The following is a 15532-nucleotide window of genomic DNA, read 5'->3' as shown; positions in this document are numbered from 1 at the left end:
CAAAAGCGAAAGCAGAAACCCTAAATCTTCAAAGCAGAGATTTTTTAAAGAGAATTAAAAAAAAAAAAAGAATTTTTATTTATTGCAAACCATTTTACCTGCCTCCTTTTAAAGGAGGCCCTTAACCTTCACACTGTGAATTAAAACAACCTGTTTACAGAACCCATGAAACAGCAAGGAATGAGGGCAGCTTTTTAGGTTTTGTTTTTAAAACTGCTGATTGGATTAGAGTGTCCTTTACAATGTGTTTCTTTTCACTTGTACAAATATTACAATTGCAATTAAAGAGGAAATTTATAAAAAAAACACATTAAATTGAAAAAATCCAGATGCAGATTTGCTTAAATATATTTTAGGTTGTCTATTAATAGACTGTACATATTTCCTCGCTTGAAATAAATAGATTTTGCACATTAGGTTTCAGACTGGCAAACAAAAACAAAAACAAAGCCTCCACTTGGCATTCTTTTGTCTTCAGTTTCTTAATGCTTCTAATTTCATCTACTTATTTGACAAAAAAAAAATTTATACAGAATTTACATTATACAAAGCTTGACACAAGCTGTAAATGCCACCAGCTCCTTTTCTATAACCATTCCTTCTCCCTCCCCTGTCATCCTGACATGAGTTAGAGCTGGAATCTTCTTTTTAAAAAGAATTCCAAATTACAATAGCCACTTTTAATAAATTATTTACATGCTCTTGAAGTACAAAGAAATCAGCAAAAAAATTCAACATGTTTCTACAAGAAACAGTGTCTGAAGAGAAGATTCTTAAGTTTGCCTATGTACAGAAGATGCATTTTTTTAAACTTCAAAATCCTTTTTTCCTTAAATTTTTATTTTATATAGAAATGCACTGAAATGATCCCTGAAAAAGGTCACAAAAACCAGAACTGAATCTACTGTCTACATAGTCAGAGTTTAAAAATGTTTTTCTTGTAGAAATAAGCTGTTCTGTACAATATAAATATCTGCAAGATGAGCCCCTTCCCACCCCTTGATAGTTACAGATTATTTATGGGACCCAACATAGTTCTGGAATTGGAAAATATTGGTGTGAAACTGACAGATAAATGAACACGGCAGGCAGGACATGCAGGTTTTTCAAGCAGAGAGGGCACTTACTATGTATGCCAATTTCTAAGGCATTTACAAATATACTTAAAGCCAGCTCATTCATGCTTGGGGACAATAGAACTTGCAACTACTTTTCCACAACTTTTGTGTTATTTTCTGGGATTGTTTCACGTAGCAGATGCATAAAGTGATTCAGTTTCAGGGGATAAAATTTAACAGTGAACACATTCAATCTTTTTGTTTGTTGTTAATGTAAGCCCAAGCAGAATTAAGGATATGGTCTTCAATGAAGAAAAATACTTCTGTAAATACCCCCCCAAAGAAGAATGCCTGGCAAGATTTAATTTTAGTAGTCCCCCCCCCCCTTGAAAACTTCCCACATTACAATGAGCTTTTAATGGCTATGGCAACACCCAGTTTAGCACGGCATGAGGCTCTGCCAGTCTTGGGCTGATGTCTATATATCACACATGAGATTGCTCATCAATCTCAGGTTTTGTAGGGTACCAGCCTTTATAACTAGGAAGAGTCATGAATGTGTAACTGGCACAGCGGCCCACATACATATTTGTATCTGTAGAGTGCCCAGACATTGCCCAACCAAGACCAGGTGGGTGACTTGCCAGGAATGAGGCGGCCAAAACGAGTATGCATAAAATGGAGGCCACTGCTGCCACTCATTTAATGTCAGATGAGACATCCTTTGGAGACTACAAGTCCCACCATCAAATACTCCATCCTGGCCCACTCAGAGGCTGCTCAATTCAAGATGGAAGCTTTGCATACTGGGCCCTGCAAGCCAAGATTCTGAAGGGAAACAAACAAACACACACACAAAAAAAGAAGCATGAAGTCAGGCTTCTAAGCTCATATTTAGACTCTGAAATACGTAACCTGTTTTTTCAAAAGTGCTGAGCACTCGGCTGCTCCCATGGAAGCAGCTGGCTGCTGAACACTTTGGAAAAGTCAGGGTAGTTATTTAAGAGTCTAGATAGGGATTTAGGGATAACATTTCCAAAAGTGCCAGAGTGACTTAGAAGCTAATGGTACTTCAGCACTTCTGAAAATTTCACCCGAGGAAACTAATATTAGTCTCATTTTTTTAATCTTGGCCAGAGTCTCTCTAGGCTGCTTCTCCATAATAAAGACAAAGGCAATTGCATGTGGCCATCCTATCATCTCTCACAATCCACTGGGGTCATCAGTGTCATAGGAAACATATTGTACATGCAGACTAGACCATGTATTTGTAAGAAACCAACGTTGATACAGTAGTTTGAAGGGATGGAAAGGAAGAAGGCAGAGAAATTAATATGGGTTTGATATTCAGAACTTTAGTTCTGAAACAAAAGACTTTAGTGCAGTCCCCAAAGCCTTAGACATGCCAACTGGAGATACAGTATGAAAGGAAGAATCATATTAAAACAAATAAAGGAGCAGTTGGCTTAATTTCAAAATGCTCCCAATGCAGCTGTAGTTATAATCAGCTCTCAAAGACAGAAACCACTTGTGCTTCTAATAAATTTATGTCTTTGGGTCACAAATATCCACTGTTGAGGAGATTTTCAGAAAGCATTTATTGGGTGGGGTGTGTGTGTGGGGGGGCCAACAAAACAAAAACAAAATAAATAAAAGGAATAACTATTGCATGTCCAATCTCAGGGACAATGTAACTATCCTCAGCTAGAAATGCAAATAATATTAAGGCAGCTTGTATCAGTCATATGTTCCAGGTCCTCTAGGTCTTTTGCTTGAAAGAGAAATGAAATATAGAAGTCTACCCCATATTACATGCTACATACTGTAATACAGTCCTGGCAAATACATATGCAGTATAAATAACTTCTAAAAAACTAATTTCCAAGATTCCAACTTCTGATCATTGAAGCATGATCAGGCAGTAATCGTCATTAGACAGAAGAAAGTATGGAACTCAGTTGTCCAATTTACTCTCAAGGGAAAAGATTTTTAGTTACTGTGATAACAGTACGATTTTCCCTCTACAAAGTGTTTTTTTTTTTAAATGGCTTAGTACAACTAAGTTCCACTTGTAAGCAGGAGGAATAGAATATGGTTTGAAAGACTGATCTGCTTACCTTCAAGTGGCCAAATAATATTTCAGATCAAAAGAAATACTTGCATGGAATTCTGGCTCATTTGAAATGGAACCCCTAGTACAAAACTAAGGATTTCATTTCATACACTTACAGTGATCAAATATTTTCTAAAAGGAAAATAAATGTTTTTATTTGTAAGTTAAACTTTTTTAAAACCCAATTTTCATACTGTACAGTTTGGGACAGACTCTGATACCCTCATGCACTTAGAGCAGTGCCTTACTTCATAATTAGTCCTATTGAAATGAATGGGACTAATTTCAGGTACTGCTCAGTGTGAGTGAGAGTGGCAGAATATAGCCCTTTAGTAGTAGAACAAGAATCTCGCCCATACAAGTGCAGAGCAAACAGTCTGAATGAAAAGTCGTGGTGGGGGGGAAAGAAGGTTGCATGTCAAGAGGCAAAGTTGGAAATAAACAACAAAAGAAACCCAGCAGTTGGTTTCTTATAGGGAAAGAAATCTCAGTGCCATCTTCCATTAATTGTTCTGGTAGTGTATGCTTAAAAGACAGTAAGATTTCTACAGCATGTAGAACAATGACTGCACTGATCATTTAATTTCAGCCTCGATATTTTGAGTGAAAGAGGAACAGATCCACCAGAAATGTAGATACATAAAAGGCCATTTATCAAGCCACCTTTCGCGAGTAAGGACTAAGTAACTGATTAAACTTATTAATTATACAGAGTGTGGTATTAAATATTTTGCCTGTATGGTAACAGAGCTATTGATCCCCCCAAAATACCAGCATGGCATGTGAAAATTAGAGGTGAGCCTAAGGCGTTACGTTCAGGCCCATTACAGAGCTGAATGTTCCCCAGCATTCCAGGATGTTTGGGTCAGAGGAATTGATCAGGCCCATCTCTAAGGAAAAGGCAGGACAGTTCATTTACAGTCTCACTTGAGACACACCCAAGCATACACATACACACTCACACTCTTGCATCCAAGCCTCTGGCTTGCTCTGTAACATCAACCATACATTTATTTACAGCTTACTCTGAAAAGTCTGTGCAATTTCAGCCAATCAAGCTCCCAACAAACCTTTATGGCATTTTCAGTCTCTGCTTCACATTTAAACGTTGAATGTCTTTTTCAAACAACAAACTGATGAGAAAAAAGGTAGCAGCATTTATAGAAAGACAAAGGTTTACAACAAAAACAACAACAACAACAACAACGGTACCATTATCGTACGATGAGCAATAAAATAGAGACTGAACAGAGAGAAGCTAGTGTTTGGATATACTATGCCACAAAGTGGTAATCACCTTTTGCGTGTGTTGGATCTGACGAGGAAGAGCACCTGAAACGTGAACAGTCCTAGTTATGCATGTGCGCTTTTTGCTTTCACTTGTGATCCTGACAGAAGTGCGAAACTTGCTTGGTTTTCTTCTCTCTCTCTCTCTCTCTCTCTCTCTCTCTCTCTCTTTTTTTTTTTTTTTTTTTTGGCAAAGTGCAACCACACCTGGTTACCGCAGTTCTGACATGGCCGAAGGTGCAAGTGTGACGAGAAGCCTCGGGATTAGTTCAGGGTCCCCCTGCAGTTCTCAGAGCCGCACAGACACGGGATCTTTACATCCTCGATTGGAAACTTGTAGTCATAGGTAATTTCCTCATTCACACTGATGTGCTGCTTCGAGTAGATGACAATCTTCTTCTGAGACTCCACGGTGATGACTTTAGCGTAACAATTTGGCTGCAGGGATGACAAATTGGGAAAGGGGTTAATTTTCTGAAAGTTTTAGATGTGCTGGCTTCTCTAGCAGTTATTTAAATTAGCTGAAATGTTGCAATTATTTTTACAGAGGGGCACAGGTCCTTTTCCTGGGGCTGGGGTGTGGGGCTTTCACTTTTTTTCCCTGCCATACTCAATTCCTTATGGGAATGGGAAGATTTATTGGCGGAATTAAGAAAAGGAGTACTTGTGGCACCTTAGAGACTAACAAATTTATTAGAGCATAAGCTTTCGTGAGCTACAGCTCACTTCATCGGATGCATTTGGTGGAAAAAACAGAGGAGAGATTTATATACACACACAGAACATGAAACAATGGGTTTATCATACACAGAAATCTCTCCTCTGTTTTTTCCACCAAATGCATCCGATGAAGTGAGCTGTAGCTCACGAAAGCTTATGTTCTAATAAATTTGTTAGTCTCTAAGGTGCCACAAGTACTCCTTTTCTTTTTGCGAATACAGACTAACACGGCTGCTACTCTGAAACCTGGCGGAATTAAGACAGAAAACAAAGTTCAGCCTTCATATCCTTTTTCTAAGGTACAGATCGTGACAGTTTGTTCAGTCAGCATGAACGGTGCCTACAGGCTTTGGAATCTCAGGTGGGAGGCGGTAATGACTCAGACACCCAAATTATTACTACTTATTGAGTGCACACAGTCTGCCCAGTACTGTACAGAACACAGACGAAGGCAGAGTCCCCGCCTGGAGGAGACAGACAACCCTGGTCCTACATGAACACCATTTGGAGACTGTTCCCATACCAGTGTTAGGGCTATGTTTTGTTTTAAATACGCTTTCCCTAAACACCGTACAATAGGGTCTCTCCAGGATCTTTAGATACAGTCGGGTTTCTGGGGCCAAATTCAGAGCTGACTCTAACTTGTTGCAACTTAGATCTTCCAGTCCCCTCATACCAGTTCTTTATACTAGTCTTGACCCACATCAGCTTATCAGTATGTTGATTTCAGTTCCTATTAAACATCACCACCTCAGAGTATAACCGAGTGTCTGGCTGGTTTATCTGTAAGTAAAGGCCAACTCTCGGAAGCATAAGCGAAGCGATACTTACATTGCAGCTATGATTAATGAACCTGGCAAAGTTTCCACATTTTGTTGCATCAATGATGGTGTCATGGTCGACCCTGAACATGTAACTGCTCCCAATGCCTTCATCCTCGTATCGCTTCTCTCGCATGTCTGCAATGACCTACCGGGCAAACCAATTGTCGAGTCAGCGTGTGCAGTAGAGACGGGCAGTAAAGTACATGGGATTTACATGCAGTTAATTTAAAAGGCACAAACCAAAACTGCCATTCGGGATTTAAAAAGATATGCATGTCCCCAAATTATTCAAGAGAAGATAGACTTAGAATTCAAAGGACAAGCATTTAGGATGGGATGTTCAAAGATTAGGCACTGAATTTCAAATGGGATTCAGCACCTAATTCCTTTGGACTTTAGAAAAGCCTGCTTTACAGTTTAAATCAGTGATTCTCAAACCTTTGTACTGGTGACCCCTTTCACATAGCAAGCCTCTGAGTGCGACCCCCCTTACAAATTAAAAACTCTTATTATATATTTAACACCATTATAAATGCTGGAGGCAAAGTGGGGTTTGGGGTGAAGGCTGACCGCTCATGACCCCCCATGTAATGATCTTGTGACCCCCTCAGGAGTTCTGACCCCCAGTTTGAGAACCCCTGTTTTAAATTCATACACCACTGAAACCTACACTGAGGACAACACTTGGCAGGGCCCCTAGCTCTGCACTGAAAAAGATTGTAAAACTCCGAAAATGCTCTGCCCAGCTCATGTAAGGAGGAATGTGTATCAAGAACCCATGTCCCAGTCACTTGGATTCCTTTCATCACATCCCGCTCAATTTCTCCTTTTACAATACTTCTAAAGTACAATTGGACTCTGCATGTGGATTTTAAAGAACTTTAAAATTATGCTCTTAAACCAGAAATTTGGTCAGGGCAAAATTTCCAGAAAGAGCCCCTGCACGATACAGGCAGAGAATAGCTACTGTGAACAATGTACATCTCTGAAATCTGCCAGAGGTAGGGCTTGAACTCACAGTGCATAGATGCAGTTGAGGCTCAATGAGTACAGTGTGTAACCCTGAGCTGCCTGCACCCTCTATGGCTTCAACAGAGCCCTAGTCTTGCTACACGTGCAGTTTAACTGTTTTAGACACATCAGGTTATCTTGTGCTGACCTGGAGTTCCAAACTTTGCCCTCAATAATTTATTCAGTATTGCTTCCCCAGTGTACAAGCTGAGATCAATCCCATGGGATAATATCATTTTGGGGAAGATCAGAGCATTAGTTTGAGCCCCAGATGCGGGCAACAAAATTTTAGAAGAATCATGTGGGTTTTTTTTGTAAACAGCTGATGTTTTATGGGGTGGGGAGAGTTGTATCTCAGGAACCCAATTGCTCAAATGACCCCAAATTTGGATTTTAGAGCCCTTACAATAATCATTTTCAAAAAGTAGGTGATTCTCAGCCTTATCTATAGCACAGCTTCTTCATGTCTGTGTCTCATTTGCCTTACAGATTGTATGTTCACTCAGAGCAGTGAATGGGTAGCTAAAGGGCTGTGTAAATTTATGGCAATCTATTAAAAAAAAAAAAAAAAAGACAAAAATTCTGAGAATATGTCTGGATTTAATCCTGTTTCGAGAAATCCTGCTCCAGCCTACATTGATCGGGGATTCTAAACAACCGTTGTTTTTTTTTAAATGCACACCGAGGTGTCACCACTCAGCATTAAAGGGACCAGCCAGTCCATCATGTGAACAAAAGCATTTTAAACTTGTCTTGTCAAAAATCATAAATTAGAGTCTTTTATCTTATCCTCATTTCCACACATATGTGACATATCATCAATAGGATTCTGCACAATGACTTTGCCTTGCATATGTTACCCTCTGGGTTTCCAGAGAACAGGGGGCAGGCAGGAGAAAACAGAGCAAGAGAACTGAGCCATGTACAAAAAACCCCAGAAGAAACACTCAAGATGTATGCAATCGTGCAGTATTGAAAGCCTCAAGGAAGCTTTAGTGCTTGTGAATTCACAAGCGGGATGGAGAAGATGAATAAACCCAGGGAGGTATGAAAAGTGATGCTACGGCGGACAGATACATGTGGCCTTCCACACTGAATCATGGCAAAGGCCCTGTGGTCACCCGTGAGGAAATCCAGCTTACCTGTCTGATGTTCTGACCCACATATTCAATCACCATCTCGTCAGCTGCAATGGGCTCCATAGCAAAAAGGCCCCAGTCGTGAATGTGACTCTTGCAGAATTTTAGCTTTTTCTTCCGAAACTGTGTACAAAACAACCCCAAACCATCATGAGCAAAAAACGAAACAGCAATCCGCACAGTACACAGCACATAAGAAAGAGCATTTGCAGTGTGTTCCATGCCACAAGTGTGACATTGCAGCATGTGGCACCTGACTCTATAGTTAAATTAGACTATTAATTACCTCCATGTTAGCTATGAAAAGGAGTGTAGTCTAGCGGTTAAAGAAGGGAAGACATCGTCTTGAGTAGACGTCATCTACTCCCAGCCCTGCCCTGATTCACTGCATGTTTTTGCGAAAGTTGGTAGAACAGGCCCCTTTAGGGCAAAGGAGATACAGCCCAGTGTCTAAAGCACAGTTTTGGTCTGGGGCTCAACTCCATTTGTTCATTGATTGTCTGCTTCCTGTTTTATTGTCACTGCCTATCATGTGTTAAACCCCACAGGGTACATATGCTGACCTCTGCCCCCTGGATTTCCCGCTGATTTGTTTCTTTCCATTCCCTTTAGGTATTTGAACATTAGATCAAAGAGATCTAGCGGTTGTATTGTTTGGAATTTTAAGTGCATTTAGTTCTCCCGAAAGTCAATATCCCAGGCCAAAGTACCTCAAACTACCCGCTGTTCTGAAGAGATAGTACAACTAAGGGGTGAGAAGACAGTTCAGTCTGGAAACCCCACTCAAACCTTCAGTGAGATGTCGAACAAGGATGCCCAAATGTGGAGGAGGTTTTTGTGATGCAAATACATGTCCACTAGGAACTGGACAGAGATCACCATCTAATTTCACACAGGCTACACAGCCATCAGATGGTAACTACTTCTGGTTACTACTAATCTGAACTAGATTAGAACCCACAATTCACAGATGAGTCTCTTTGTCCCATTATCAACCCCCTTGATCATGCAGTTGAAGCTACTGGACATATTGTACTAAATAGCTCTTGCTCCCAGACATACTGCTACAGAGTAATACACAGTTTAATGTGATAAGGAAATATATGGCATCATAGCTAGATTTATAAATCACATGTTTTGTCATGGATCTGTGGCTTTTAGCTGGCCTTGCCTTAGCTTATTCCTAACCAGCACCTGACCTGTGCTCTCCAATTCTCAGAATAAAAATCTGGTTGCATGACCTACCTTGAGTTGGTTAAATTTGAGTAGGTCGCTGTCACAGCTACCAGTGAAGGATGAGAGAAGCCTGCGTTGCTCTGACCTCCTCTCAGAGCCAGCCCGGGTGGAAGCATGAGGTTGGGCAGGGATGCTCATTCCCTGCAAACAAAGAAGAACAGTTTAGGAGTTGCAATTTAAAAAAATTTGGGGCAATCCATTTGTACATTTTCTAGAGACAAGTGAGAGATGAAAGCTGAGCCAGTGAGGAGTTTGATGCACATCCTCACACAGCCAGTACATATCTTATCACAGAATCAGAGTAGAAACTATTGGATTAGTTAACACAGTCTGCCCTGGCTAGTGAAAAACTCCTCCCTACAGTATATCTGCAGTGTGGTCTACTAGGGAAGGCAGGTTTCAGAGAATCTGGACTCCTGGGTTCTACTTCCAACACGGCCACACAACACAGAAATTGTAAGACTTGATCAACTGGTCAGTTGTCAGTGGTCCATGTAGCCAGATATTTGGTCTCTCTCAGTGGCCACTACCATATGCTTTAGAGGAAGGTGCAAAATCTTCATAGTGCACCCATACTGACTAACTTGCTCTTAGAGATAAGTTTCTTCCTAATCCTAGTCAGTCACTGGTTGGCTGATCCCTTGTAGCATGAGGTCTTCTAGCCCTTCTCACAATTTTTTTTTCTCCTATCTAATATAATTGTGGAGTTTCTCATTATCCATAAAGTTTAATTCTGTCTTGAATACTACACTAATCTCTTGGCCTTACTGACACCTCCTGGAAATTACTTCAATAGGTTAGTTATGCTTTGTTTAAAAGAATATTTAATTTGATCAGTTTTAGATTTAATAACTTTCAATTTCATGAAATGTCCCCTTGAAAGGTAAATAGGAGCACTTGATTTGCCTTCTCTATGTCACTGGTTAATATGATTACCTCTATCACCTCCCCTCTTTATCTAAACAGTCGCAGTTTCTGAGGTTATGGGTCTATACAGGGGAGGGTGGGAAAGGTAATCATAATGGTCCCTTTCTGACCTTAGAGTTTATGAGTCTTCAGTCTCCCTTCATATACAAATCTTTCCATTCCTCTGATCATTCTATCACACCTCCTTGCTCTGCAACATGATACCTTTGTATATGCAACCCCAATAAAGTATTTTAGATCTATATTGAAAAACAGGTTCCTCAATCCCCAAAGTACTTCCAGAATGACAAACTATACATATACATAAGGATATACAGCCACTGTGGAAATGCCCCTGCAATGGGGTGCATAGAGCAGACATTGAGAACACACCAGTGACAATGCAGAACAGTTTAGGAGAGGAGGTCACCATATATAACTCTACCAAACAGGGACATTTAAGTAGGCAGAATGCATTTCCCCATATTGGAATTTGGCCAGGACAAAGGGGGAAGACACCCCCACTCTTACAAAAAATAGCCTGGGACCTTTAATGACCTTGACTCAATAGGATCTCTGTTTTATTTCTCATCTGAAAGGCAATACTTCCAACAGGGAAAGCCACACTGGGGTACTGGCTTAATGCCATCTCAGAAAGGAGAGTTACTAACACCACATTTCAAGACAAATCCAGTTAACTCAAGGATGCAGTCAGCAATATGAGTTTCCTTACTTGTGTATCAGCTGGCGGCTCCTCTGCAAATGCACGACTATTGTTGAGGTATTTAAGTTTGTCCTTCTTATCAATTTTGTAATAGCCTTCACTTCGTGCACAACCTGTAACATGTTCCCGCATGCCATCATCCCGCTTCTTCTTCTTCGGGGTAGAAAAGCTAGTAGGTGGAACTAAGTTAAGGAGAAACCCAGCTATACGTGGAAATCAGACAAAAAAACTCTCTCCTTGGTATTTGATTCTTACAGCCATGTGGACAATTTCAATGCTATTAAAAAAAAAAAAGAAGGAAATTAAGACTGTTTGCCAAAACAAGCTATTAGAGAAGTGAAAATCTAACTGTTAGGCAACTGGACACTGGAAAGGGTTGTGTGTTTTTTGTTGTTTTTTTTTTTTGCAGGTTTTAGGATTCAGCAAATGAAAGTGGTTTCCATCTAATGGTTCCGTGGTGACCATGTGAAGTGAGTTTGGGCATCTCAGTCTACTTCCCTGTAGACAAAGGACACCATCATTATTGGCACTAATTGACAGTCTCCACAAAGAGGCCAGGGACTGTATGGGCAACAAAGACCAAACTAATTGCTCACCCCTAGAGTTGGGTCCCTCAAGATAAAGGATGGGGCAGAGTGGTAGTGGGACAAGTTAGCATTGCTGTTCCCATGCTGTACATGATCAATAGCTACTGAAAGAACTTCAGCCTCCAGGGCCAACAATCTGGTACCTTCCATGAGCTCAGAAAATTAAACAGTTTTGAGGGCAACCCCACATCCCTACATGAGAAATGGACATTTCTTTATTTGTCACTATAATGCTCTGGGGCAGCAAAATACATTAAAACAAAGAATAATGAAGAAATATAATGAAATGAAAGAGGGGAAAGGGCCCATTTGTCAAGAAAAGGCTGTTCGGGAGATGACTTCTGCAAAGTACATGACCATGGACAGAGACCACAGCCACCTGAGTAAACTGGCTAAGCAGTATGTTTTTAATGACATTTTCTACCCACTTGTAGTGTTTCTAGAACTTCCTCGCAACATCTCAGACTGTGGTCAAGATACCATGAACGTATCATGGCAGCAAAGAATCATCACTTGATATAGTGATGGAGAGGGCAAGGAGACATTCCCTTTCTCAAACCCAGCTCCTGATTAATCTTAGCACAACTCCCCAGACTTTCACAGGAGCAGAATCAGGTCCAGGCAGATATTCCAAACCCCATTCTGAACTCCTCATTGGCCAATCAAAACTTAGGACTGGTTTGGTTGTAATATTAAATGTTCACCCACACCCTTCCTCTCCCTAATATGGACCTATATAGAAAACAGCACGATGCAGTGGTTGGAGCTGGGGATGGGAACAAAAGATTATATTCTCTGCTCTGCCATGAAACGCAGCTGACTTTGGGTGACAAAATTCATTTATCTGTGCCTCAGTTTCCACAATTGCAAAGATAATTATTTTTCCCCCCAATACAAGGGTATGGCAAGGATTCATGAGTGTTTGTTAAGTGCTTTGAGGTCCTAGGTCAAAGTTATACAGGAAGACAAGTATTATCATATCACATCACACTGAAAGACTATTAAAACAGTTATGACACCAATCTTCATTCTCACCAGATGGCCTTAAAACAAGCACTTCAGTTCAGTAAACCTTGCCTACAAGGATTTATTGTCACTATAATAAAATAGGGAAAAAACAAGTTAAAAATTACTTCAACAAGTTAGATGTCTTCAAGTCACCAAGGTCTGATGAAATGCATCCTAGAATACTCAAGGAGCTGACTGAGGAGATATCTGAACCATTAGTCTTTGAAAAGTCATGGAAGATGGGAGAGATTCCAGAATACTGGAAAAGGGCAAATATAGTGCCAATCTATAAAAAGGACAACTCAGGGAATTATAGACCAGTCAGCTTAACTTCTGTATCCGGAAAAATAATGGAGCAAATCATTAAGTAATCAATTTGCAAACATCTAGAAGATAAAAAGATGATAAGTAACAGTCCGCATGGATTTGTCAAGAATAAATCACGTCAAACCAACCTGATAGCTTTCTCTGACAGGGTAACAAGCCTTGTGGATGGGGGGAAAGCGGTAGACATAGTATATCTTGACTTTAGTAAAGCTTTTGATACTGTCTCGCATGACCATCTCATGAACAAACTAGGGAAATGCAACCTAGATGGAACTACTATAAGATGGGTGCATAACTGGTTGGAAAACCATTCCAAGAAAGTAGTTATCAGTGGTTCACAGTCATCCTGGAAGGGCATAACGAGTGAGGTCCAGCAGGGATCAGTTCTGGGACCGGTTGTGTTCAATATCTTCATCAATGATTTTAGATAATGATATAGAGGGTACATATATAAAGTTTGCAGATGATACCAAGCTGGGAGAGGTTGCAAGTGCTTTGGAGGATAGGATTATAATTCAAAATGATCTACACATACTGGAGAAATGGGCTGAAGTAAATAGGATGAAATTCAATAAGGACAAATGCAAAGTACTCCACTTAGGAAGGAACAATCAGTTGCACACATACAAAATGGGAAATGACTGCCTAGGAAAGAGTACTGCGGAAAGGAATCTGGGGGTCATAGTGGACCACAAGCTAAATGAGAGTCAACAGTGTAACGCTGTTGCAAAAAAAAAAAAAAAAAAAAGTGAACATCATTCTGGGATGTAGTAGCAGGAGTGTTGTAAACAAGACACGAGAAATAATTCTTCCACTCCACTCTGTGCTTATTAGGCCTCAACTGGAGTATTGTGTCCAGTTCTAGATGCCACATTTCAGGAGTATGTGGACAAATTGGAGAAAGTCCAGAGAAGAGCAACAAAAATGATTAAAGGTCTAGAAAACATGACCTAGTTTGAAGAAGATTGAAAAAATTGGACTTGCTTAGTCTGGAAAAGAGAAGACCGAGAGGGGACATGATAACAGTATTCAATTACATAAAAGGTTGTTACAAGGAGGAGGGAGAAAAATTGTTCTTCTTAACCTCTGAGGCTAGGACAAGAAGCAATGGGCTTAAATTTCAGCAAGGGAGGTTTAGGTTGGACATTAGAAAAAACTTCTTAACTGTCAGGGCGATTAAGCACTGGAATAAATTGTCTAGGGAGGTTGTGGAATCTCCATCATTGGAGATTTTTAAGAGCAGGTTAGACAAACACCTGTCAGGAATGGTCTAGATAATACTTAGTCCTGTCATGAGTGCAGGAGACTGGACTAGATGACTTATCAAGGTCCCTTCCAGTTCTGATTCGCACGTATTTGAAATAGCCATTGCAAACAGGTTACTGTACACATGACTATTTTATGTCTAAGCAGCTTCATATATGAATGATTTTCCCCCCTGTAAATTGTAATGGAAACAGTTTTTTTATTTTTAACAAAAATTCTCTTCTGCATTTGCAGACTAGGTTAGTGCAAAAAAAAAAAAAGTGAAAAAATGAAACTGACTGGTCCTAAAAGTGTAGCTAACAAGCATAGTTTAATTGTCTAAGCTGAGAATGCAAAAACAAACAAAAAATTAAATTAAAAAAATTTCATTTACTATCTACAGCTTGGATTAATAGGTTTTTTTTTTTTCAAAACAATTTAACTTGTCAGTATCCTATCAAGACATAACAGTCTTCATAAACCTTGAAAATGACTTTTCTTGTTATAAAATCTTCATCAGCCAAATGAAGCATCCTCTCAAAGGGTACACATTTATAATGTACTTCAAAAGTAGCATTAACATACAACTGTATTCAGATTATAGCAATTATACACATGACTATGTGCGCTTCTAGAAGAAGGAATCTTTGTAGAAGTAGAATTCTGTTGCCTGATTGGAAGCATATGTCCATAAACATGTGCATGAAACCCACGACCCTTTCGCTCTATCCAGGAATTTACCCTGCACTTATATGACCTCTTTCTAACACTACAGGATTGACACAGAAGGTCTGGAATTAGCAAAAACAAATGGACTTGAAAGTGCCCTTCAACCCTGTATTTGATGCCTTGTTATAAGAAATCCAAGCCTTGTAGAGTTACTTTTATAAAGTCACCTTATAATGAAGTAGGATTGGATGCAGTGATGGGAAGTTACAAATCAAGTTTTTAACTGGATTAGGCAGTGGCCTTAAGAGTTGGTATTAGAACAGGGGTGGGCAAACTATAGCCTGGGGGACAAATCCAGTCCTCCAGACGTTTTAATCCAACCCTTGAGCTCCCACCAGGGAGCGGGGTCTAGGGCTTGCCCCGCTCCAGCCGGTGAATTGAGTTGGGGGCTTGCCCTGCTCCGCGCAGCTCCCCGAAGCAGTGGCATGTCCCTCATCCGGCTCCTATGCATAGGGGCAGCCAAGGGGCTCTGCATGCCACCCCCGCCACAAGTGCCGCCCCCACAGCTCCCATTGGCCAGGAACTGCGACCAATGGGAGGTGCAGAGGAGGCGCCTGCGGACAGGGCAGCACACAGAGCCGCCTTGCCATACCTTCGCGTAGGAGACAGAGTGGGGGA

General features: G+C 40.4%; 1 protein-coding gene across 1 annotated transcript in view; it reads right to left on the bottom strand.

The window, feature by feature from the left end:
• Positions 1–841: 841 nt before the first annotated feature.
• The window catches only part of SETD1B (SET domain containing 1B, histone lysine methyltransferase), a 70231-nt gene continuing 55540 nt past the window's right edge, over positions 842–15532 (bottom strand). The window contains exons 14-18 of the mRNA XM_038372734.2: positions 11028–11194; positions 9398–9529; positions 8156–8275; positions 6010–6147; positions 842–4896 (exon numbers count right to left, since the gene is read on the bottom strand). Of these exons, the coding sequence (XP_038228662.1) occupies positions 4723–4896; positions 6010–6147; positions 8156–8275; positions 9398–9529; positions 11028–11194 (731 nt within the window). The 3' untranslated portion in view covers positions 842–4722. The remainder of the gene's footprint in view (positions 4897–6009; positions 6148–8155; positions 8276–9397; positions 9530–11027; positions 11195–15532) is intronic.

The sequence above is a fragment of the Dermochelys coriacea genome, chromosome 15 (assembly GCF_009764565.3).
Source record: "Dermochelys coriacea isolate rDerCor1 chromosome 15, rDerCor1.pri.v4, whole genome shotgun sequence".
In the NCBI taxonomy this organism is placed as follows: Eukaryota; Metazoa; Chordata; order Testudines; family Dermochelyidae; genus Dermochelys; species Dermochelys coriacea.
Note: the sequence above shows the minus strand (reverse complement) of the source record. Positions and strands in the feature narration are given on the sequence as shown.